This window comes from Triticum aestivum, chromosome 2D (genome assembly GCF_018294505.1).
Source record: "Triticum aestivum cultivar Chinese Spring chromosome 2D, IWGSC CS RefSeq v2.1, whole genome shotgun sequence".
Classification (NCBI taxonomy): domain Eukaryota; kingdom Viridiplantae; phylum Streptophyta; class Magnoliopsida; order Poales; family Poaceae; genus Triticum; species Triticum aestivum.
The window spans coordinates 2,767,774-2,793,297 of NC_057799.1; the positions used below are offsets into that span (position 1 = coordinate 2,767,774).

Consider the following 25,524-nt stretch of genomic DNA (forward strand, 5'->3'; position numbering starts at 1 on the left):
TCCGAGGGGAGCACAACCCACCAGGGCACGCCTGGAGGCCCAGGCGCACCCTGGTGGCTTGTGCCCACCTCGGGTGCCCCCTGAATCGACTCTTTGCTATATAAATACCCCAATATTCCAGAAACCCTAGGGGAGTCGACGAAAATCAATTCCAGCCGCCACAGAGTCCAGAATCACCAGATCCAATCTAGACACCATCACGGAGGGGTGCATCATGTTCATTGGTGCCTCTCCGATGATACGTGAGTAGTTTTCTCTAGACCTTCCGGTCCGTAGTTAGTAGCTAGATGGCTTCCTCTCTCTCGTTTGATTCTCAATACAATGGTCTCTTGGAGATCCATATGCTGTAACTCTTTTTGCGGTGTGTTTGTTGGGATTGGATGAACTTTGAGTTTATGATCAGATCTATCTTTTTATCCGTGAAAGTTATTTGAGTCTTCTTTGATCTCTTATATGCATAATTGCTTATAGCCTCGTATTTCTTCTTCTATATTTGGGTTTAGTTTGGCCCACTCGATCTATTTATCTTGCAATGGGAAGAGGTGCTTTGTGATGGGTTCGATCTTACGATGCTTTATCCCAGTGACAGAAGGGGAACCGACACATATGTATCGTTGCCATTAAGGATAACAAGATGGGGTCTATTTCTACATAAATAAATCTTGTCAACATCATGTATCGTTCTTATTGCATTACTACATTTCTTCATGAACTTAATACACTAGATGCATGCTGGATAGCGGTCGATGTGTGGAGTAATAGTAGTAGATGCAGGCTGGAGTCGGTCTACTAATCTTGGACGTGATGCCTATATAATGATCATTGCCTAGATATCGTCATGACTATTTAAAGTTCCCAAATTCATCGAATTCGACAGAAACAGGATTCTCACGGGTGAGTTAGCCAACAGAGAGCAAATTTGTGATAAGAGAGGGAGAAAGCAAAACATTGCAAAGAACGAGCGGAGAATTGGTGGTGATCAGCGAGCCGTGGCCGGTGTGGGTGATCAGGAGATGACCACCATTGCCGACCACAATCTGAGTAGGGGAGGAGTGGGGAAAAAAGGGAATGAAGAGTACCAGGGTTGGCAGTCATGTGTGCCGTCGCGCCTGAGTCAATGTACCAGTCCGAGGTGCTCCCAGCGGCCGGAGCCGAAGTAGACGCGGCCTGCAGAGCCGTGTGCAGCGGCCCCATGTCCCAAGGCTGCGGCTGCGGTGGCGCGGTGCTGGAGCTGGCGCCTGGAGAACCGTAGCCGAAGCCGGGAGGTGCGCCATAGGCACCGTAGCCGGGAGGGAACGGTGGCGCGGTCAGGCCGGCGAAGTAGGCTTGCTGCGGAGGTGCGCCGGGGCAGGGACCAAGCACGCTAGTGCCAGGTGCGCGCCAGGGCATGGGCCAGGCTTGCACCAGGCCAGTCCAAGAGTTGGCGCCCGGAGCCTGGCCTGGAAGAGCAGGCGCACGGGAGGGCGGTGGTGTGGTCGAGGAAGACCCCCTGGACTACCACGGCCACGACGTTTGCCACGGCCGGCGCTGGAGTTAGCTGGCGGGGCAGCATTGGGTGCAGACGGGGTCGGGGACGGCGTGGCGTGCCCGGCCACCAGAGCGTGGGTGTGCTGAATGCGCGCCGTCTGCTCGGGAAACCATCACTATACACTAGATGTTACACCAGCAAGCAGGCACCTCCTGGTCCATGTTACACCACCTGGCAAAACAGCAGCAGCAAACGAAAAATGTAACTACTACTAGTGCACAGTACTGCCGGACAGGGTCAGAATACTTTGCAATATACGGGATGGACGAAATACTTACCATCATATACTAGCAAACACTCATCGCAGCAATTTCAGTCTGAGCGACGTCACGAGGCGATGGGCTTCAGATATACTACCACCTAGCTGCAGGCTACACTTGTGCTAGCCTACCCAATGTGTCCGCTTCTTCTTCATTGGCATGGCTCCAGCAGGCATATTGCATCTGTATCTGCATAACTGTTGCTCCGTGGACTTGCTGCAACTCAGTTCATCACCCTCCTTGGCACCCAATTCTGAAACGTTTTGAGGTCTATTAACCTGATAAGAACATGGAGACAAACACAAGCTCTGTGGAGCTTGTGTACTTCTTGCAGTTACTGGGGCCTTATTACCTTGCGTGAATGAACCTTCTGCCCAGAGGAGTTGCTTGCTAGTTAGTACAACAAGCATCATCTCTCCTTGAATAACACCATTCTTGTGTGGCTCCTGTTGCACTCAGCCACACCTTTCACCCAACTCAATCGGTTGCTTCCAAGGAGGTTCATCTACAAAATGGAGCAACATATAACGGAGATTAGCTACCAACAGTACACACACGTCTGACTGAAGTAGCTAGAAGGTCGATCAGAGCGAGGCACTTACAGTTCTGTCTAACTAGTTAGGTAAGTTTCACATGTAAACAGTTGGGGGCAGCAAGTAAGTCCCCTGCATTAATTGAAATCTTGATTCTCTGTTGACCCCATGCATGACTAGAGCCCGCGCTGCCCCGCTTCTTGTTCAAAGTTGAACCACCGCCTCCACATGGTGGATTCTCTGGTGTTAGAGATACGACAGGCAAATCAACACGACGAAGAACGAAAAGCAATCAGGGTACACGAGATTTAATATGCAAAACCCCTCCAACACGAAAGGAAAAAAACCACGGACGCCAGCCAGCAAATCTTCTCTATAATGGGGGAGGTCACAAACGTCGGGGATTACAACTTATCAAATTATCTCCACTTTGGCCCAAGCCTCCGGCGACAGGCCTCGCTCCGCTCGCTCGTTAGAAGTTAGCCTTTCTCTTTATACTTGAATTTGGATCACAACATAATATCTGGAACACGGAGATCTTCATCATGCCATACACCATAAACACATCTGCAATGTCACCTCACTGATCGGGTAGCACACATGGTGTGCAGTGATGCGGAGAATGCCACCGGTGAACACCTCTTGCTGGCTCGACATTTCGTTGAACACCTCTTGCTGGATCGACATTTCGTTGAACACCTGGTATGCAGGAAGTGGGTGGTGATTGTTTATTGTCTCCACTCTGAGGGTTTGGATGTTGATGTTGCTCCACTCCAAACCGATCCAACATAGCCCAGGGATTTCATGCGATTCACAGAAGCAAATCACACCCAGTGTAGCGGATGTTATGAATCTGGCCGAGAGAGTTGAGGAACAAACAATTGGAGCAAAATTTTGAGGAAATTTTTGGGGCCATGATTACCAAGTTGTGACGACCCAAGTACAGAGATGGGACAGACAGACAAATTCGGTACCAATCGTTGATACAAGTTAATGATACAATGGAGATTTGGGATGAGAAATAGACAAGGAGATGGGAGGAATACAAAGAGGAGGAGGTGAGGAACAAGAGCAAAGGTGAGGAGCTTCAGAAGTTTTAGTCATTCATTCGCTGGCGTTGTCGTTCGTTGTTGCTTCCTTTATAATCCAGCCGCTCCAACGAGCCCAAGCCCATTACTAACTCCAGCCCATGTCATGGCTTGGCCGACTGGCTTCTTTATGGCCAAGGTTATGACACAGGGGTCTTCTATTCTTTTATGGTCTCAATTTTCACCATCTAGCCCCAAATTATATCCTTCATATCGTACAACTTAAGCTCACAAGGTGTCAATCACGGTGTTTATCATCGTTCCACACATAAACTATGCATACCTAAATCTGGCAATGTTGGGGAACTAAACTATACCCAAATTGAAAGTCCGACGGCGCCACTACAGTCTGCGCGTGAAACTCATAGTGTGTGTGTGCATGCACCTACAACTAGCTACCTTACGAGTGTAGACATGTACTACGTAAATGCCAGTCGGTGCGTGGAATGGTGGAAGCCGCCCATATTGATCTGCTCGCCAGGCTAGCGAGTTAACCAACCATCCGCCACCCACCTACCGATACCACAGTGACAGGTGCACGTGGTGGTGGCGGCGCAGAGAAGCACTGCGTCGCCCCAAGAAGGCCACGCTCCTAGCCAACTGAGCGAAGCCGCTAACACTCTACCCTCGAGCTCGTTGCTGAGTGTCGTCCATGGAGGCTTCATGCATACCACATTGGAGAGTCCCAGGCTATTTAAAGTAATAATGGTTATACTAAACTTTTATAATTTATTTTTATAGAACCATAAGTTTAACTAGTTAATATTTTCTATAAATTAATTATCAATGGTTAACAATGTAAAATATTTTAAAATAATAACTATGATGTTATTTGTTATATTATTTTAGCTTCCATCATAATGAAATACAAATGCATCATGCTAACTTTAAACTACATTAAAGTTTGTACAAACATAAGTTTTCCTCTTTTTAACTTCAGGACGTTGGCTCTTAGTAAGATATTTTAAAGTGAACCTTCTAAATGTGAGAAAAAAATCAAGACAGTATGCGAAGCCTAGACATGGTTAATCTATGCCGCTTTAATTTATTATAGAATCTGTATTACTTTTTACAAATATATTGTATGTATATTAATGTGTTCTTGTTTTTGTATACTTTAATATCTTAAAATATCATGACAGAGATCCTGAAACCGCTTGCTCCAGCAAATATCTTGATAATGGTTTCTGGTGTAAGATCATGAACAAGCAAATAGGAAACTCTAGAATACATAAGTTTTGGATGTGGAAATTATCATTGTGAGATATATTTCAAGAAGTACCCAGCTCGAATAGGGTGATTATTTCTGGTTCATTACTTGCTACTAGTAAAATGCCCGTGCATAGCGACGGGCTATTAAAAAAATTAATGGTTGCAACTGTAAACATAATGCATGCCAAATTTTATATGTATAGAAAAGATATAGCTAGTAATAGACTAAAAATAATTGAAATCCACTTCAAACGAACGAATGTATGAATCGCACACAACATTCATCAGTTTTTCTCCGGCTGGAAATGGACCTTGATTCGCTATTGCCACAACATCATATTGCTCCACGGAACCCATCAGCCTCCTTCTCGCTAGCACCGAGGAACCCCATTTGTGCCTCATTCTCATTGGCATCGAGGGACCGCATTTGGCCATTTCCGCCGCCACTGCCACCAACATCTTCTATGACATGTCCGCTACTGCCCCTAACATCTTCTCCACGAGCGCTGTCACGAAGCCATGTCCACCATGTTTCACTTCACCTTATATTGCGCCTCACGTATCAAAGTACTAATATCCAACTATGCATATTAGTAAAATACAACAATGGATCTGTAGTACATCAATATCTACACAACAAATTTGTTTTGCCGAGCGACTTGTATGCTTTCCTTCCCAAAACCAATATGACACATCCTGATCGAACCCTTTGGTCCATAGACAATTATAGTAATTCTGCTCTCAAAAGGAGAACTGGCAGAGATAAAGAAAAAAAAGTGAAATCCAATAGCAAAATTTTAAAACACACGTATCCTCATACAACTAAGTTTATATAGCTAGCTAATTATAGAGACTTTGTATTATGACTCCATTCTGTTCTATGAAAAAACTTATGGCACAAATTCAAAGTGTTATATATGAATTAGCATGTTCGAACAATGTTTCATTAATTAGTGGTCGCAGATATATAGAAGAATTTTGCCCCTGATGACTAGGGATGAATTAATGCAGGTTGCTAGCCTTGGCATAGGAATGTAATGTGGAAGAGACAAGACATGTAAGGTTTTGGTCTTCTTGTTTGATGAAAACTACTCACCGTTGGAGTAGTAATGTGCAGCAGTGCATATCATTATGGAGCTTGAGTGGCACATAACCACCAAACATCACCTATTCTCACAGTTGGAGTAGAAAATTAGAGGATAATTAATTAAGGGGAGGCAGCAGCCCGGGCCTAGTTGGACAAGTGGTCTACTAGAGGAGCATCTCCAGTAGATGGTCCAAATTTTGACGGTCCAAAACCGAAGATGTAAAATTTGGACCGCCAAAAAGTGCGTTTTGGAGCTTTGAAAAAAGGCCAACTCCAACAGATGGTCCAAATTCATGGTCTAAAAGAGCAACTCCAATAGATGGTCCAAATTGGTCCAAAACCGGTTAGAGATGCCTTGGGGAATTCCGTCGAACACCTCGTGCGCGTGGTGGAAGAAGTTGGCCGCCGGTTGGATTGGCTGCTGCTGACGGCTGCGGTCGGCTCCGGACGGCAGCGGTGATAAGAAATGAGGTTGGAGGCCGGCCAAGAGGAGCTCGGCGGGCGGCGAGGACTTGTTCGGCAACCGGGCGGAGGCGGCGGGGAGGCGGTCGTGCGGCCAGCGCAACGGCCGTGGACAGGCTCACGGCCGACGGGAGGAGGTCGGCGGCAGCCTAAAATACCCGGCGGAGGCCTACCGCGGCAGCCGGACCGCCGCAGGGGCCGAATCCCGCGCCGGCTACCACTCGATTCGGCGGCGTCCGGGCGGCGGCGGGGAGGCGACGGGGGCGGAGGGCGGCGGAGGGGATGTGGGGTGGTGGCGGCGCCGACGGCGAGGTTTTTGGCGGTCACGGCGGCGGATTCCGGCCGGCTGTTCTTCGGGCGGGCGGACGGGCGCGGGCGGGAACGGAAATGAAGTGGCGGTTGGGCGTTCGCGGGCAGCGACTGGTTTTGGACCAGATGCATCTCGTGATGTATATTTGCATCGCGGGGTGTTGCATTTTACATCACGAGGAGGCCGCGGTCCAATTTTTTTTGCATATGGACCGTCTGTTGGAGTAGCGTTTTTTGCACCATACGGTCCAAAAGTTAGTTATTTTTATATTTGAACCATCTATTGAAAATGCTCTTAGGACCAGGTCCATATTCTTGGTCTACTGGAGGCACCTAATAATTGGCATCAAAGTCTGAGTTGGACAAGCAAAAAAAGAAAAGGTTCATGGTCTTCTATATGATGATGAGGTAGGTTGCCTGACGTGACGTGGTGGAGGGCTTGTTCGTGGAAAGAACCAAAGTGTTGATTCATGGAGGTGAGGTCATCTCATCTACGTACGTCGACCATTACTTACTGACGTAATCCGGGGCACAAACCCGGAAAGTGATGGGCCCTCAAAAACGGAAAAACATGGCATGTTCATATTGTAATCCGGGTGAAAGTAATCCGGGGCACAGACCAGATATTCCCTCAAAAACGAAAAAACATGGCATGTTAATATTGTCAAAAAAAGAAGAACATGGTGGTGGGTTCAGAGAACCTCGCTATCTTTCTTTTCATAAATACTCAAGCTGCGTATCATTTCAATGATAGGTAAAACATTTTAATGATAGGTAGAACAGTAAGAATACATGATGATAGATACATGACACGTACACCGGAGGGTGAGGATGCACCTACAATGAGCGCAGAAGATGCTCGGGGGTGCTCAGCCCCATGCGCAAAACGTGTAGATGGAGAAACCTACGGTGGTTCAAACATGAAGATCGCGGAAACTGAGAAAGGCATAGCCCTCCCGTGTCTCTCCCGCGAGCGACCGGGAGGCAACCCTAGCTGCCGCCGGCGGTTCCCCCAACCCCCCGCCTCCTCCCTCGCCGCCGCCGGTGGGCACTACCGGGCAAAGCCGGTGCAGCGCCGGCGGCGGCGGGGCCCCTCCTCCTCCCTCCTTGGTGGTGACCTACGCGGGACGGCGCCGCCGGGCTGTGGCGCGACGCTGCTCGTGGGGCCCGGCGGCGTGGTGCTGGGTCTCGCCGTGGTCGCGACTGGCCTCGACGCACGCGCGGACGGCTGCGTGGCGGTGATGCATGCCCGTATTGGTGGCGGTTGTGCAGCGGGATCCAGATCTGGCTGCAGGCGGCGAACTGTGATGCGGGCAGTGCGGACTGCGGACGGGCGGGATGGCTCGGCCGGCCAGCGGATGGTCTGGTAGGTCCCCTCGTGTCTCCATGGGTAGGTGGGGAGGGTGCTGCGCGGCTGCGGGCCGGGTGGCGGCGTGGTTGTCCTGGATCTGGCGTTGAGATCGGGGTGGGTGGCGCGGGTTGGGCAGCGGCCTGGCGTGCCTGTTGCTCCGGCCGTGGGCGGCGGCGTGAGAGGTCCGACGCATGTGCGATGGCTTCCTGGTGGCACGGTGGCTCTGCCCGCGACGACGGCCGGCTTCTACTCTAGCGTCGGCTCGTCTGTGGTCGGACCGTTTTGACCTTCACTTCATCTCCTCGTTTTCCAGACTTTGCTTCAGTCGAAGGGTTGGCCCTCTCTCAGATGCGGGCCATCGCTCGTCTCGCGTCCGGTGCAGCAGGACCAAGCTCGTCTCGCGCCCGGCGGCAGGACCAAGCTCGTCTCGCGCCCGGTGCGGCAGGACGAGGCGATGGAGACCAGTTTTGGTCGGCCTATTGGGTCTTGGCGCTGGGAGGCGTCCAGGGATGCGAAAGCCCGGGTCCTTTTCGCTCGTCTCTTGGGTTGGGGTAGCGACGGATCTCGGGGTAGGTGGTGTGAAGGCTTTGGATGCCGGGGCGGCGGCTTTGGTGGTGGTAGCGCAGTGCTCCTGGGAAGAGGTCGTGGCTCTGTTGCCCGGTGGCCATGGTCGTGTGGGCGGCGTGGCAGTCAGGGTGTGGCATTCGGTGGCGATGAGTGTTGGCCGGGGTAAAAACTTGTTCTATCTTTGGACATACCGGCAATGGCGAAGCTCGCTCCCTTCTTGAAGGCGTCGTCGCGGCTCTCATTGCCCGTCATGTTGCTCCAGGGGAAACTCTGATCCTCGGAACGGATGGTGGCAGCGCTCCGGTGTTGTATCCTTCCTGAAGGCGCCGCCTTGGAGTCCATGGAGCGTCATATGTGGCTTCATCTTTTCATATGTGGCTTCATCTCTTCGTATCCTTCCTGAAGACTTGCTTAATTCAAGGCCCTCGTTTCTTCACCAGCAATAGTAGAAGGACCTGGATCTGCAAACATAAAATCAAGACACTGGACATAGACTAAATCAATTGTTCGTATAAAGTATCCAATTTCCTGACAAACAATGAAATACAATTGACTAAATAAATAAAACTCACTAAGTTTGGGTGGTATAAAGGAATTAGGGATAACAAAATTTGATGATACAGATGACATATTACCTGTCCTGGGTGTGTGCAGTGCAAATCAAAAATAGATTGCGAAGAACAAGAGGCGGGAGGCCAGGGCACTGGACCCGGCGGCCGGTGCGGCAGCGAATCGCCAATCGCGGGTTGACGAGGGCGGCGCAGCGCTTGGGCGCTCTGTTCGAGCGAGGCGAGGGTTTCCCTGTTGTCGCGATCAGGCGAGGGGTGTGTTTTTTTTTCCCTTTCTTGATAGACTTGACCGACCAAAGTCTTCACCTCTAGGATTATCATCCAGAGTACTAATATAATGGCTTGACTTGGTCATAAACTCATACTAATACTTACTCAGCACTATGTTAATTACTTGGAGCAAGGCAGTGCTGAAGATGAGCGCAAACAATGAAACAAGCAAGAAAAAGTAGAGTAGATGTAGGTTGGTTGGTGAGAGCATTAAACGGAACGATGCCCTGCTCAGCTCTGCTCTGTCTCGCACGAACAGATGCATTCATTCATCATCGACTGCGATCGTTCGGCTGGTTGGTGAGAGCATTAATCGATGAGGCTGCTCTGCTCCCAACTGGTTGCTGCTGCTGCGGGCTGTGGCCAACAGGGAAAACCACATGGACATGGGCATAAACACAAGCAGCTTGCGGGCCTTGTGGGTGCCGTGGTGGCACTGCGCTTGCTTCCTGTTGCAGTTCCAATGGACGGAGGAGAGGCCGCCGGCTGGAACACACCGGAGCAGCTCCAATACGACGACGTGAAAATGCCCGTTCGCCGCCGCCTGCCGTTCCAGTCGCCGGCGAGCAGAGCAAAGGAACAGCGGTTTGGGCGAGGGTAGGACACTTTTTGTTTTTTGAGGTGAAGCGAGGGTACGACACTTGGGTTGGGGGTCTTGTAACTCACTGCTGCAGGCCCGACTACATGGGCCGGCTCGCCCCTTGTGCTTTTTTTTCTCTCTGTAAAAACAGCTGTGTGCATGTGTATGTATCACTGCCCCTAAAAAAATGTGTATATATCACTGATCTATTTCTCAAAATTAATAATGTGTACCACTGATCCAAAAACAAAATGTCTATGTATCACCAGCAACGCATACAATTTTATCCCTAAATGTTGTTGAAAACCGAAACAAAATACATACTCCAAAAATCTTTCAGCACCGGATGGAGGAGAGGGCATGCCGGCCAGGGACACACTTGAGGAGCGGAAAGCCGGCGTGAACCAACGCTTCTTCGTCCTTGCCGCTGTTCGTGCCTCCTCATCGTCGTCGCCGCCTGTTGAACTCGTCGGAAGCAGAGCAAAGGAAGGAATGGGTGTTTTCTTTTAATAATACATAACCTATTTAGGGCCCATATATATTGTGCTTGGGCCTCGCCAGCTGGCCCCCAATACATATTGCTTTTCTTAAATAGAATCATGTAGGATGGAGCCCCAAACTATGGCCTAGATCAGGTTCTAGCTAGCTTCCCGCCTACTAGGACAACTGATTGTCCTCGGCTACTACAAGGCTCCTCGACTACCTCCCAGGCTCCATGTCGGCGCTGGAGCAAACGTTGTCGCAACGGTGGAGCCCATGGATACAAGTCCACTACCAGGATGCCACCATCACGCCATCCTTGCTTGCACAAAGTGGTTTTCAAATACATCCCCAACCATAGGACAGATCGCCACGTCAGGGTAGGACCTAAAGAATCTTTATTTGCCGCCGCCGCCGAAGCCAAGAGGGTGAACAACCCAAAAACTAAAACTACTAAAACCTAAAAATGATCCGCGCGTGTGGATCCGGCGACCACCCTCACCACCGACGATCGAGGTAACTTAGTTTGTTCCGTCAAATAGCAACAATTGATAGAGTAGCTATCTTGTGTACGTGAGTGCACGAAATAAAGTCTTTTGAGTATGTGGCCTTCTGTTCGAAATGTAATTTAGATAAAGTGATATCATCCACTTAGAGTTTAGCATAAACTATTTTCTCCATTCAGCCGAAATCATAGGAAAATGTTAATATGTTTAAAAATAAAAGCTCGAGTGCTTTGAGAATATTGTTTTGATGACACATGACTTTATTTTGTACAAAACAATAATTATAAATATGCACCACTCCGTTTAAAATATGTTCACATACATAAAGAAAATGTTCACACTACTCAATTAAATTTTACTTTGATCAGAAAAATGTTGCGAGAAACAATATCATCATAGAAAAATAATATTCACGAATAAGAAAATAAATTATCCTAAAAATGAGCACTCTGTTTCTTTAAGTAATTATGGTGTATTAAAAATGTATCATGTATTTCAAAACAATGATTATATTGTATTTAAAATTCTTCACCGCATACTGAAAGATTGTTCAATGGTTATGTAATAAAAATCTGTTCGTCATGTACTTAAAAATGTTCATCGTGTAAGAAAAAACTGACATAGGGTATTTAAAAATATATTCATCATGTGTTAAATGTTTTTAATCATATTTCAAATTGTTCATCAGGTATTTAAAAAAATACTCATCATGTTTTAAAGAATGTCCATAATTTTTTAAAAGATTATTGTGTAATCGTCACATATTAGTAAAGTATTCATCCTTTATTTCAATATTGTTTATGGTGTATTGAAAAAATGTTCATCACATATTAAAAAACATTCATATAATTTAATTAAGCTTCCATTCATTTTATTAAAAAAGTGCACGCAATCAGGAAAATGTTTAAGCATTCTGAAAAACGCCCATGAATGTGTTCATGTATTTAAAAAATATTCTTATAAATTTATAAAATGGTCACATGTTTATAAATATTAGTGTAAATTTCAAAAATGTTCAGGCATTTTGAAACTAAAACAAATGTGTTTATAAATGGTTGTACTTAGTTTTAAAATGAAGAAATAGAAAGGAAAAGTGAAACAGAAAATTCTTTGAGGAATTCAAAAAATATTAAATAAATAATTTTTAATTTTATTCAAAAGAACATTAAAAAGGTAAGAAAAAATGAAAATAAAAAAAGAATGAAATGAAAAATTAAACAGAAATAGACACTGGAAAGGGCAAAATGCCGAAAACAGAAAACTGATGTACTCCCAGGAGCGATCCAGCCGCGTAGGAAACGAAAGAAAACCAGTCTACACTGGAGCGACCGAGCACATTGTGGAGGCCCAGACTGGTGTGTTGGTAGGCGAGCCGATGCCAGGCCTCGCTTGAGAAAAAAAGGCGCGATATGTTATATGGGAATGGTCTCGCTTGACAAATAAGTAATATGTTATATTGAAAATGCTTGTACTTATTATTTTTAAGGGAAGAATAGAAACGGAAAGGGAAAACGAAAGATAGTTGAGAAATTAAAAAATATTAAATAAATTATGTTTAGTTTATGTAAATGAACAGTAGCATCTTGCCAGGTGCAGTAGCATCCACAGCATTTGAGTTGGGAAGATTTTGCTATCTCGTGCGCGTGCCCCTACGCAAAGCTGCTTGCTCACAGTCGCGGAATCGCTGCTCTCAAGGGCAGAATGTTCTTCAGAGAACTGAACTGCCATGCCATTTACACTTTTCCTGACAGAACTTCTATCTGTCTGTCCATTGGCCATGGGCAATGGCATACATCACACCGCCATGGCTGTCTACTCCCGCATCACGTATGGCACCCACACTCGCCGCTCTGAAAGCGGCATCAACACTGAACTTAACGACTCACGATGCCCTGTCTGAACCTGACTCGGCTCCAAGGCAGGACAGTAGCAGCAATATATAGAAGCCAGTCAGGTATATTCCAAACTCTGGCTCTGACAAATTTCTTCTGCCTGGACGCATAGAAAGAAAGAAATCTCCAGCCAACCTTTGCATCCTTGACATTAATTTACGAAAAGTCTAACGCCCACACGTGTGGGCGTTTGCATCTCGCCCGCACGCGTGGATCCGCGTCCGTTTGTTATCGCACGAATCTTGGCATGTTTCTAGTGCCACGTAGGACTGGGCTGGTGTGTGGGCATTCACCCGGTCGCCCACACGGCCGTTTCACCACACGGGAGGGGCTGGTGTGTGGGCGTTCAGCAGTTCGCCCACACGCCACTTTCCACGCACGCACAAGGGCTGGTGCGTGGGCATTTCCCATCTCGCCCACACGCCCGTCTCATCTCCCACACCCAAGTTGCCACTTGCCATGTGTTTTGCACTGTACATGGCAACTGCCCTAGTGTGCTTTATAAGCAGGTGGCAACTTTTTTTTTTACCCGAACATGTCAGTTGCCATGTATTTTTGCAGGGTACACGGCAACTGCCCTAGTGTGCTTGTAAGCAGATGGCAACTCCCTCTTTTTTACCTGAACATGTTGTTTTGCCATGTCTTTTTGTAGCACTACACGGCAACTACCTAGTGTTAGTAGGTGGCAACTCCTAAGGTTTTCAAATCATGGCAACTGTAGTAAACCTGACCATACATGGCAACTACCTAGTGGTACACCAGACCATACATGGCAACTGCCTAGTGGTAAACCAGACCATACATGGCAACAGCCGCAGTTGCCCAAAAATGGCATCTGAAACTTTTGACATTAGATGGCAACTGCAGTTGAGCAACCATGATAACTGTAGTTGTCCGACATGGCAACCGAAGTTCAGCGACATGGCAACTGCAGTTAAACGAACATGGACGAGGGTCTGGACCATGGCAACTGCGGGACGCGCGGTGACTGTCACGCGGGGCGTGCGGGACCACAAGGTACGAGGCCTGACGTGCGGGGCGTGTGGGCGTTATCTATTTCGCCCACACGCACGCGTGTGAGAGGGACCGGGAGGGAAAAAAAGAGGTGTGTGGGCATTAATTGTTTTGCCCACACGTAGGTGTGTGAGCTGTTTCTTCTCCATGCCACACGAGACGTGTGGCATAACCACCCGATACACCACACGTGTGGCAGTTATCGGTGTCCTTAATTTAAGCGTGTCCTTAATTTAAGCTCTGCCTTTGTGATCGAGCAACATCGCATGTGGTGAAGTCCCCCCCCCCCTTCCCGCGGCTCCCGCGTCGTCCTCCTAGGGCGACTCGGGGGCGACTAGGGTTTCCCCCCGCGCCGCCACCCCCTCCAGCCCCTCCTCCCCTTGCCGCCACCAGAGGTACGCCTGCCTAGGAGGCTGCCGATGAAGGTGGCGGCGAGGCTCTCCGTCGCTTCGTCCCCTGGCGAAGGACCCCGGACGCCGGGGCGGCGGCCCCGGACGGCGAGGCGGCGCTACCTTCGCGGCAGGTGGCGGGCGCGGGATGCGGCGGACGGCCTCCTCGGCAGCTTGGGCAGCGAGGAGCCGGCAGGAGGTGGTCGTGGCGTGGGCTTCTTCCACTCCAGATCTGAAGGTCGGGTCTCTCTCCTCCTCTGCTCCACTCCCCCCTCTGGCCATGTCAGATCTGTTGCTTCGGCAAGTAGATCCGGTGCCGGCGGGGTGACGGTGGTATACGACTGCGTCTGGGGTAACCCCTTGGCCGGTTCTCCGGCCACGGCGGCGACGGCGCGCGCGCGCGTGGTTTTCTCCCTGGAGGCGCCGCTGAGGACCTGCTCTATCCACCCCCGTCCCAGATCCCGGGTGAAAGCTCAAAACCCGTCCCGGGGTTGGGCGGCGGCGGCGCCCTGCGCGCCGTTCTCTTCTTGGAGACGCCGCCTGGGGCTCTCTGGTTCTTCGGGAGAGTGGTAGTGAGTTTGGAGAGCGCTCGTCGGCGGCGAGCCCAAGGGGTGATTTTTTTTGTGTAGGGTGTGCGTTCCTGCAGGTGTATGCCTCGACGGAGTCTTGCTCTGCAGCGGCAAGGTCGTGGTTGTGCCATGTTCGGAGGGGGATAGGGTTCCCCGTCCTGTGGACAGCCGTGACGCCCACCGCAGATGCATCTCCCCTTGTGCGGTCACTGGAGCGACTCCTAGTGCTTCCACTTTTCGCTCCAGGTGCTCTGTTGTGCTTCTTCGACGATCCTCCTGGCAGCTTTCCTTCTGTTTCTCGGTGTCCAAGGAAGGGGGCAGTGCAGCGGATGTGGTGTGTCTTCGGTGTGGCGAGGACCGATTGTGTGCTTGCTCAGGTGTGTCGGCCGACGCTTGCTCTAGCTCTCGGGTGAGCTCCCAACGATCCGATGGTACGGCGCCTTCGAGCCTAGGCGAGAGCATAGGGTTCCTCTTCGGTGTTGGAAGACAAGTGTTTGTTTTTGTCCGATGCTACATGGTCAGGCGACCCTCGGTGCTTCCATGCTACTGATTGCTCCTCGAAGCTTCTTTGTTTTCCTGTATCTGGTCCCGGGGTGCAGCGGGCTTCGACATTACTTGCAGGATTTTCTCGTGTGTTGTCTTGGTGTGCAGTAGTGTGCGTTGCGTTGTAAGCTGCTCAGTCAGCTCTCATGTATCTTTCGGTCGCTCATGCTTGGTGGCCTTGTGTAATCCTGGCCGGTTGATGGCTTTGTTAATTCAAAGCCGGGCTCTTCTTGAGCCTTCGTTCCAAAAAAGCAACATCGCATGTCTAAGATGTGGTAAAACATCAATCATCTCCTTGTTTTTGATGAAAATACACTTCCAAAAGAGAAACTTCAATCTGTACAACGTCACAAATGATGGCAAAATTTGATTGGACGGTCCTGCTTCTGGACCCATTCACGAAAGGTCCGAACCCTACCACCTTGGACCTTGGTCATCTTACCAGAAGTGATCCAAAGATACTGCTACCAAGTCTGGGTCACAAGACCCTACAGCTGATGGAGAAGAAGCAACTCATTTGACGAGGAGCATCTTGAGCTGCTCGATGCACCAACAAGTGCAGTAAATGGTGCACCTCTCCTCTCTGTCTCCGGTGATGATCAACGGCGCGTGCTCCAGTAAGTAGGCGCACGGAGCAAGATTTCCGGAATACAACTGAAGGCCAGGACTTGAAGCAAGCGAGATGAGATGAGCAGCATTCTTTCTTCTACTGAGAGGAACACAAGCTGGCCATTTAATTGGCGATCAGGCAGGTACGTACCCTCAGTTCCGTGGTACGTCTGCAGAGACCAAGTAGGTGAATTCATAGGATGATCACGAGATAAATATAGAGAACTAAGGACAGCCAGGACATGGTGGCTAGGGTTTACCCCAAGTGCAGGAAGACGAGCTCCAGGGCTCTTGACGATGAGCCCTGTTTGGCACCAACCGCTGGCTGTCGATTTCTTCAGTTAACAAAGTGACAAGTGTCGGTTTCTTCAGAAGATGATGCAGTCTGATTGTTCCTGACAAGGAGGGATCCTGCCGGTCAGGGTCAAAATATTTTCTAATACACTAATACTGAATGACCGAAATACTAATCATCGCACACAGGGTATAAATATGAATAAGGCATCTTCCCAGGCTGCATATGAATATGTACCGATTCACCGCAGCAAATTCTGAACCACAAGGCTGACAGGTTTCAGATATGCCACCTAGCTGCAGGCTACGCTTCTAGTCTAGCAGTGTTTCTGCTGCTTCTTCCTTGGCATGGCTTCGGATATTCCACGGACTAGTTGCAAGTCAATCCATCACCCTCCTTTGCAGCCAATTCTGATATATTTTCAAGTTGGTTAACCTGAAAAGAACATGGAGCTAGCTTGCAGAGTTGCAGTTCACTGGGGTCTATTTACCTCGCATGAATAAACTTTCTGCAGTGTTCTAGGCACACCCATTGGTGAACTTGTCAAGTAGGTGTACAGCAGTCCTTGCGTAGCGTCCTTGGCGGGAACCGGAACTACCGTGTTGCTTTCGGTGCCCCGGACTGTTCAGCGGCATCTAAACCTTCAGTGAGTCACACCTGATAAATTATACCAGCCATTCAGTTACAGATGATTATAGTATACATAATGTCCCTCTACTCAGAGCCGAAATGAGTAATCCCTTCTTACCGTTGCAGTGCCAGTTTTGGGTGATAAAGGCTGTCAGCTGCATCTTGTGGTATAATCCCTTCTTACCGTTGCTTGTTAGTCATTTTTTACTCTGCAGAGAGGTGTCGTTTGTTAGTTTGTACAAAAGGTCTGACCTGACCTTGATAAAAATGAAGCAGATCTGAAATATTTAGACCTGACCTTGATACTTTTCTTGCACAATGCTACAGCCGCATCTACTTCTATCTCTTTGACTTTGAGTGAATTTTCATACAGTGTGCCCGGTGTCTTGTCCATGGTGTTGTATAATGTAGTCATAGAATGGCATGAAAAGAGAATAGCTTGTCTAGAACTGACAACTGAGTATGGTGAGGAGAATGAAACCTAAGAAGTAAAGTTCAGATCATATACTGATAGCACCAGATAGAAGTACAGAATCATGAAAGCAACCTTAATTTTGCAGAGGATAGAAAACATGCCTTTTTGTCTGCATTGTTTAGAGTAGGATAAAAGATAGCTGAGTTATTTGGCAGGTGAGCACCCTGCTTTCCATGTTACACCTGCTGGCACCATTCTTGTGTGGCAGAAAACTGATTCAGTCAATCACACCTTTTCCAAACTCAATCTGTTGCTTCCAAGGAAAATGATCTACAAAGGAAACACCATCACTAGTTAGGCAACTTTCACATGTAAGCTAGTAAATCCACATAGTTAATCGACATCCTGATTCACTGCAAACTGATCAAAACAAATTCATCTTAGTGATCATGCATCTTAGTGCCTTAATGGGGTTTTGCAGTTTCAAAATTGCACATGCCCTGCAATGCATTACCTGTATTGTAACGTGGGTTGCACAAATTCAGTTTCAGCACAAATATGCCTTCAGAGACTATAAACATTGCACAAATTCAGAGACTATGTGTTCCCTGTACTGTAACGTGTTGCAGGATACTCTTGTGAAGATCTTTTGCACCATTCAGGGCTTCATGAGCTTCGGACAAAATGTAAACAGGAGTAACTACAAGCCTACCAAACAAACACAAGAGAAACATGAACAGCAAGCCAACAGAAATTAGTAACGAAAGCACACCTGGTACTGATAGCAATGTAGCGGCGTGTGAAAAGAAATTATAGCCTTAATATTAGTAGCTTGACCCCCAAAGTCTCATTTATGATTTATCCCATACTTATGCCACGGTGATATTTTGACCGTGACACCTGAAATAAGCAAGCAGACTACCACCCCTTGATGAATGGCAGTAATCCGAAATCGAATCCAACATAAAATAAGCATATAAGATCGAAGGAACACCTGCACAGAGAACCAAACAAATGGTGATCACAGGTTTCATTGGTAAATACATCTAAGAAAGGACGAAGAGACCTGCAGAAGGCATTGGCTGATAATGATACTGGTTTTCTTGACTTGTGTGAACACCAGGGGTCGTTGAGAAACAAATCTTAAATACTTTTTGAGAAATAAAGTTGGACTTTTTTTGCCTGTTGTGGCGACTATAAGTGAAAGTTTGCTTACCGGATTTATGTACAGGAAGGAAGACGGCGGCCACAAGACCTCACTCATGTCATATATAGCAGTACAAGTCTAGAAGAATGTACAAGGGAACTCCAAGGCATCGTCCTGCACAGTGGATGGAAAGAAACGCAGTCTTATTATGGAGAAATGCAGGAAAAGGGCAAAGTCGGAAAACACAAGAAAATACGGTTGTGTTACCTTGGATCACTAGTCTATTATGATTCTTGGGATGGTTCCCTCCAACCCCCTGCACTGCTGTTTTAGCTCCTGGCTGCATTTGTATCTGACATATAGCACTTGCAGTGATTCAGGGAGGCCATCATTGGGCAACGACGAGACTGCTGGGCAGCTGTCGATTGTTAATTTCTTGAGGCTGGTAAGGTTGCACAGCCCTGCGGGGAGTTGCTGAAGGTTGTCGAATGAGAAAAAGTCGAGTTCCTGGAGGTGGGAGAGGAGCTGAAGTGAGTTTTCTTGCTCCCTGCTGAAGCACTCCATCCCTTTGTAGTCCCACCCCCGAAGTTTCAGCTTGGTGAGTGCAGAAGAGAAGAAGCTGCAGACGGGTGCAGAAAGGAGCCCCGCTATGTCATCCGTGCAGAGCTCCTGTAGCGTAGATGAAACAAGCTGTTTCTCCTGTCTGGGATCCCAACCAGCAAAGAATCTAGAGCTGTCCCAGACTTGTAATTCCTTGACCCACATGACTTCTAAACACTTAAGCTGCCCCCCGGTGGTAACAAGAGACTGCAAACCCTGACATTTCAGATCCTCTCCGCAATCCTCCAATTCTAATCTGGTAAGGGAGGAGAGGTTTGAGAGGGGCTCGAGTGTCCCCATGCCTTCCACACCCCTAAGCTTCAGGTACTGCAGGGAGGAAGGAAAAACATGACAGGAAGACGTGAATGCAGATAGAAACTTTGGGGAATATATTGTTAATCTCTGGAGGGATCGCAAGGCTTGTAGCCATCCTTCTCCAGGAACAAGAGTTGGTGGGTCCACCAGGACCATCTCTTTGCAGTGAATCAACTCCAATTCCTGTAGTGAGTTACAGAGATGAGCTGGGAAGAGCAGCACACCGTCATGATCTTCCTCTGCTGCTGTTGTTGTTTCATCTTCCTCTGTCTCTGATGCTTCTGATGTTGTTATTTCATCTTCCTCCATCTCTTCCTCTTCTGATGCCGTCAATTCATCTTCCTCATCCTCTTCCTCTGCTGCTGCTGTTATTTCACCTCCCCCCATTTCTGATGCTTCTGATGTTGTCTGTTGTACATCCACCCCTACTATCAGCTTTTTTATGCTATTACAAAAGCATATTTCCAATTTGGAGAGCTTTGGGAGGTGGGGGAGGAGCTCTGTCAATTCCTCCCCAATATCACCATTTAAGTCCGAGATCCTCATGTACTCAACAGGGAGCCGCCATTCCACATCACCCTGACCTCCTACTGGTCCAACCAGACCATCTGAATATTTTACAATCAATGTCTTCAGCGAGGTTAGCATCAGAAGGTGCTTCAACTCCAGAGGTGGGCAACTCTCGAGTTCCAGCTTCTCAAGACCTGTTTCTTTATCTAAAACTAACACTTCATCTAAGCTATGCAGATCACCCTCTCCGATAATTTTCAATTTAACTCCATCAGACGATTTTGAGTACGCAAACTCCTCTAGCATCTTTACACATTTCATCTTGACAGAACACAGACTTTCAATCCAGGAGATGGGAATCACTGGCAAGAATTTGGGACAGTCATGTACCTCAAGCTCTTGTAGCTTGGGGAACCGGTTCGGGGAAACGATGTGGTTTGAGAAAGGCAACCCCAACAGTTTCGGGCACCTCCTAATAACCAGAACTTGCAAAAGAGGGAACATATGAGCATCCGGTGGCAACAAGTCCCCACCAACAGAAGACTCTTCTTCAGTTGGGTAAACCCATTTTGCAAAACTTCCTAGGCCAATGAGTTTAAGCTTTATTAGCCTGCAAAAGCTTTCCTCTATAATAAACTCCTTCATTTTGGCAATATGCTTCAATTTCAATCCACGAAGATCCCACGCCTTCCCTAAAGAAGGGAAAACTTCCCAGGAAACACCACAAAGATAAAGAGATTGTAGAGCTTCAACAGCGAACTCATCACCCAGCCATGTCGGACAAGAAGGACCTTCATGCCCTCTAATGCACAACACCTGAAGATCTCCATGAGGTTGAAGGCTCTCAAGAACTACTGCTTCCACACTGGGCTCAACACTAAACCGCTCACTATCCCAATCCAATGTTAACTTCCTCAGATAGCTTTTCTCTATCAGTTTTGCTTGAGCTGCTTCTTCCTCTTTACGTATTTTCTCAAGGTTGTAGATGCCAAGCTCCCTTAGCTTGGTCAAGTGCTCTAGTTCCTTTGGTTCAAACCCTTCACTTTTTTTATAGACTTGAAATACCTTTAGCTCTTCTAAGAGTTTAAGTTTTCCCACATTATAAATATCAGAATGGAGCTGATCATCACTTGGGACATAAAAATGGCACAATTTGGCAAGGTTGCTCATGTCTTTGGGCAAATCACGACTGCCATCCCACAAATCAAGATCTAGAATCCTTAAATGATAAAATTTAGAGATGCTAAGTGGTAAATGCATCTGACTGTCATGTGTCCCTAGACATAGGTATTGTAGGTGGAGAAGTCCCGAAAAGTTATGTAACATGAACTCCACGGGACAAAGCATTTTGGGCAAATGAAGAACACGAAGAGTGTTCGCTTCCCCCAAAAAATCACCAAATATCTTGACAAAACCTTCATCCATTTCTCCAAATAACATCAATGTTTGCAAATCTTCAACCTTAAATCTTGTCTTTAGTTCTTCCAATTCACTCTTCAATTTTTTACCAGACACTGCATCATATTTACCTAAACCATATGTGCTTATAGACAAGTGACGGGTGGTTGGCTGAATCTCTACTGATCCAACACTAGGGAGACTTAAACTAAGACAATCATGAGATGCAACCTTCAATGCCAAATCATGCAGCAGGTCATGCATAACATAACACAGATCACCATCAGTTTCCTCTTCTCTGAAAAATCCATGAATGACTAACTCATTTAAATTGCTCAGCCCTATGTCTTCAAATATTTGGTTTTGGCCATTGGGTATCAAAATATCTAGTCCGATCCATAGACTGATCAGCTCGTCACTTCTGAAACCGTAATCTTCAGGAAACAATCCAGAATAGGCAAAACATTGTTGCAGATGGAAAGGAAGAAAGTCATAGCTAAGCTTCAAGGCAGGCATAATTTCATTGTCATCGGTCTGCTTCTCCCATCCTTTACTTTTTAGGACCTTTTTCCAGTGACCCAAACTAAGGTCTTTACTCAGTAATCTACCAACCGTTTTTGCTGCAAGAGGGGAGCCCTTTAGTTTTTCCATTATCTTATCTCCAGTCTCAAGCAAAAATTGTTTGTCCCTTGGATATTGCTCATCACCAAAGACAAATGCAAGGAATAACTTTCTAAACTCTTCATATTCTAAACCATCCAGCTCTACTGAATGGCCAGTTGTTTGAGTCTTCTGTGCTATTGCCTGAAACCGGGTTGTGACCAGAATCATGGAACCCTTTTCCTCTGATTTATTGAGTGTCGACAATAATTTTCCCCAGTCATCCCCATTACTAATCTTCCATATATCATCCAATACAAGTAAGAACCTTTTAGATTTTAATCTTTGTTCAATCAACTCTTCTGTTGTACTGCTCTCTTTTTCATCTTGAACTTTAGGAATACATGTTTTAATCTGTCCTAGCACTTTTTCCAGATCAAACTTGACTGACACACATATCCAAATAGTGACTGGAAAATGATTCTGCACTTGTTCATTGTGATATATGTGTTGTATCAGAGTTGTCTTCCCCATTCCTCCCGGACCAACAACCGGAAGCACGGTTAGACCATTGTCACAGTATTGACCATTGGTGATATCATCCATGATGCTCTTCATGACACTGTCCCTCCCATACAGTTTTGGCTCATCAATTCGACCTTTGGTGATAGGACGACCCTGGGCAATGTCTGGAACAGTTTTAGGGGCAGAACCCTGCAGAATCTTGTTAATCTCATTCCGCATATGCTGCAGTTTCTCTACAATATCCTTCATCCTTTGAGAGAAACCAACCCTATTAAACTCAAGCTTTGGTGTTTCTTGCTCATTGCCACGATCGTCATCACCAACATGCGGATGTGGGAAGGATGAGCAAGGGAGGAGTTTACAGAGCTTGGGCATGAATCTGCTGACCTCCTGATTGGCATTTGGCGTCAAGGAATTGTTGTGTGAACTCTGCCGGCGCTTAGCACGATGCCAAGCGCAACAGTTGACCAGTTTGCCAACAGCTTTGGCAGTGTGGCGAGCATTGAGGGCAAGGTTACGGGTGCAACCCTTGCCGTGCTCGTCGGCAGCATCATACGTGCCATGGAGCCTGTCGTGGATGCGGAAGTAGTCCAGCTCATCCAGCAAGTCTTCGGCATTGTGTGCCGAGTCCTGCAACTTCTGAAGCAGCATCTCCATTGCCGGGCCTCCGAGCTCCTTGTGGGCAGCCTGCTCAAGCGTGGCCTTCACGAGCAGTAGTTCCATGCTGAGGGCCTCGACGTTGGGACCAAAGTTCTTGGTGGCTGCCCAAGCCCCCAGCACGCCGTCGGCAACAGGGTCTAGCGCCTTGCCCACCACCCATTGCGCCACGCGGAGCGCCGCATACATCCCCATCTGATGCAGGGATGTACGACCTGCATCGATGCATTAGCCAAAAAGGGGAATCCAATTATTGGTACATATATGCATGCACTGATTTGTCGTCACTAATAAAAGGACATCCTAGAAAAGATACTGAAGAGAGAGGAGTATGCAGTACTTACGTTTTATGCGTGCACCAGGCGCCGGTGATGGATGCCGAGTTGCCGGCTGCTGGGGAGGCCTAGCTAGCTGCAAAAGGTTTGCCAGTCAGGCCTGCAGGAGCACCTTAACATACAGGGAGAGAGAAAGGCCAGCAAAGCACCCCGTGGAGCTAATGCACTCAATTTGGACCCTGTTTAGCTAACTTTATTCCATATACTGAACTGCCGTCCTTTGTTGGTTTCCTCGTCGATGCACCAATGTATACCTACTCCACATGATACCATCACCTAATATGGTTTCACCCTGACCAAGTTGGCATCATATATAATGGAAGATAAAGTAATTAAAATAACAAAATATAGATTAAGACATGGGTACCAAGACTAGCTTGGTCTGATACATCCAGTAGTCTTTCAATCTTTTGCAGTCACCTCTACACATTGGTTGGTCCATATAAATAAGAGAAAGTTGTTACTATCTCGTTGCTAGAAGCAACAATGAAACTGATGTTTTTGTCTTCTCAAATTTATAATGAATTTAAGACGGCGCCTTGGCGTATTAGGTTAGCTAGCTTCTGTTCAGCCAAGTTGAACTATTTTTGCATATAGAGGCACATCACTATAAATCTGGTAAGCTAAACCAGCGGTGCACGGGTGGGCTATCCCTATCAAGCTACGCAAGATAGCACTTTTGTTCGCACTCCACCAAAACTCGAAGAGAATAACGCTGCAGCCCCTACTTTCCGAAGAAACTGCACTTGAAAGAGAGTGTGGGGGAGGAACGGTACCGCCGGCGGCGGGGAGGGTAACGGGGAAGTGGGAGCCAACGGCGACAGAGATTCCATCGGTGGCGACGTCCACCCTCTCGGCGCCGAGTGTTGCAAGTGAGGGGTTGCAGAGCTCATCGCCGGGCATGGCTGCGGGCGTGGGGCTTGACCTGAAACCATGCACAGTTCTTTTAGGAAGGGGACGGCAGTATAGAGAAGATTGTTGTAATTTCATTTTCGAGAGAGAGAGAGAGAGAGAAGTAGAGAGTTGTAATTTTAATTTTACCCGAGTCTAGCTACCAACAGTACATGATGCCTGACTGAAATATGTAAAAGATCAATCAGAGCGAGACACTTACAGTTCCACCACCTGCTAGGCAAGTTTCGCACGTAAGCAGTTGGGGGCAGCAAATAAATCCCCGGCATTAATTGATCCTGTTTCACTGTTGACTGATCAACAAAATGCACTGCTTTGTACTACACAAGGCCCATTTCAAGTATATAATGGTAGTAGTGGACAGCCATTGGAACATAAAAAAGGTACTCACAGAACTCTGGAATAAAGATTACACAAAGTAGTGCTCAGACTAAACAAAGAGCAGCAGAATACTTTTATTGATATACAAGCTGGGTAAACGTGGAGTCTGAAGCAAGCGAATGGGCTCTTTCAGTCTCAAGGTCTATACTGATATACTACTAGTGCTACTGAACTGAAGGAGCCTCAGTTGCGGTGCCCCTGAACAAGTGATCAAGCTCAGGACGGACGGTCCAGTGACCTGCTTGTGCCAAAGATGCATATGTCCATCTATACATCTTGCGCTGGTGGTGTTGCGGTCTTCAAGGCACAAGCACATGCCATCTGAACGAGCTTGGTAAGCAAGTGTTAAAAGACAGGCAGCTAGCGACTCGAGTTGATGATATTATAGTACTTGAATTGGTTCCCACAAGGCCCAGCTCTATTCGTTTCAAGCTCAAGCTCGTCTCTTGATGTATGGTGGCCATTACTACTTAATTTATGGGTACGTGCTGTATTCCACTGGAGGCAACTGGGTGGTTGGTTGATGACCATTGTGCTCGAGCTAGCGGAAGGAACCTTGTGGGAATAAACGCAAGCACCTGCAGGGCAGGGCGCGGGTGGCGGTTGCTTCCAGTTCCAGTTCCAGTTCCAGCGGACGGAAGAGAGGATGGAGGAGCAGAGCAGCTGGACTGGAAGACGGGGCGCCTTCGTCATTGCCCGCCGTTGGGCGTCTCCTCGCTGTCGCCGCCGTCTGAGGTCGGGAGCAGAGCAGGGAGGAATGGGTTGGCTCATTGGTGGGCCACACCGGTGCTGTGACTGTTGAAGGGCCCGGCTACACCTCTAGTAGTATTCTCACAACTCAAAAAATAGAAGAAAAAAAAGGCCACTAGTATCCACAGAAAGAAAAACAATTAAAACTAGTGCATTCCCTCTGAAATTTTTTCAAAAAACTAGTGCATCCATTTGTAGGTGCTAGTTAAATGATACACCTCCGTTCCTCTTCATAG

General features: G+C 47.6%; 1 protein-coding gene across 1 annotated transcript; it reads right to left on the bottom strand.

Annotated features, from left to right (window-relative positions):
* Positions 1 to 15,485: 15,485 nt before the first annotated feature.
* On the bottom strand, positions 15,486 to 23,058 carry LOC123050944 (putative disease resistance protein RGA4). The gene is made up of 9 exons (XM_044473663.1): positions 18,573 to 23,058; positions 18,375 to 18,479; positions 17,673 to 18,152; positions 17,042 to 17,488; positions 16,862 to 16,952; positions 16,604 to 16,770; positions 16,351 to 16,523; positions 16,079 to 16,213; positions 15,486 to 15,988 (listed from the first exon to the last, which is right to left on the bottom strand). Exon 1 carries the CDS (start codon positions 22,974 to 22,976, stop codon positions 18,582 to 18,584), a length of 4,395 nt encoding a protein of 1,464 aa, XP_044329598.1. The 5' UTR covers positions 22,977 to 23,058; the 3' UTR covers positions 15,486 to 15,988; positions 16,079 to 16,213; positions 16,351 to 16,523; positions 16,604 to 16,770; positions 16,862 to 16,952; positions 17,042 to 17,488; positions 17,673 to 18,152; positions 18,375 to 18,479; positions 18,573 to 18,581.
* Between the last annotated feature and the right edge of the window lie 2,466 nt (positions 23,059 to 25,524).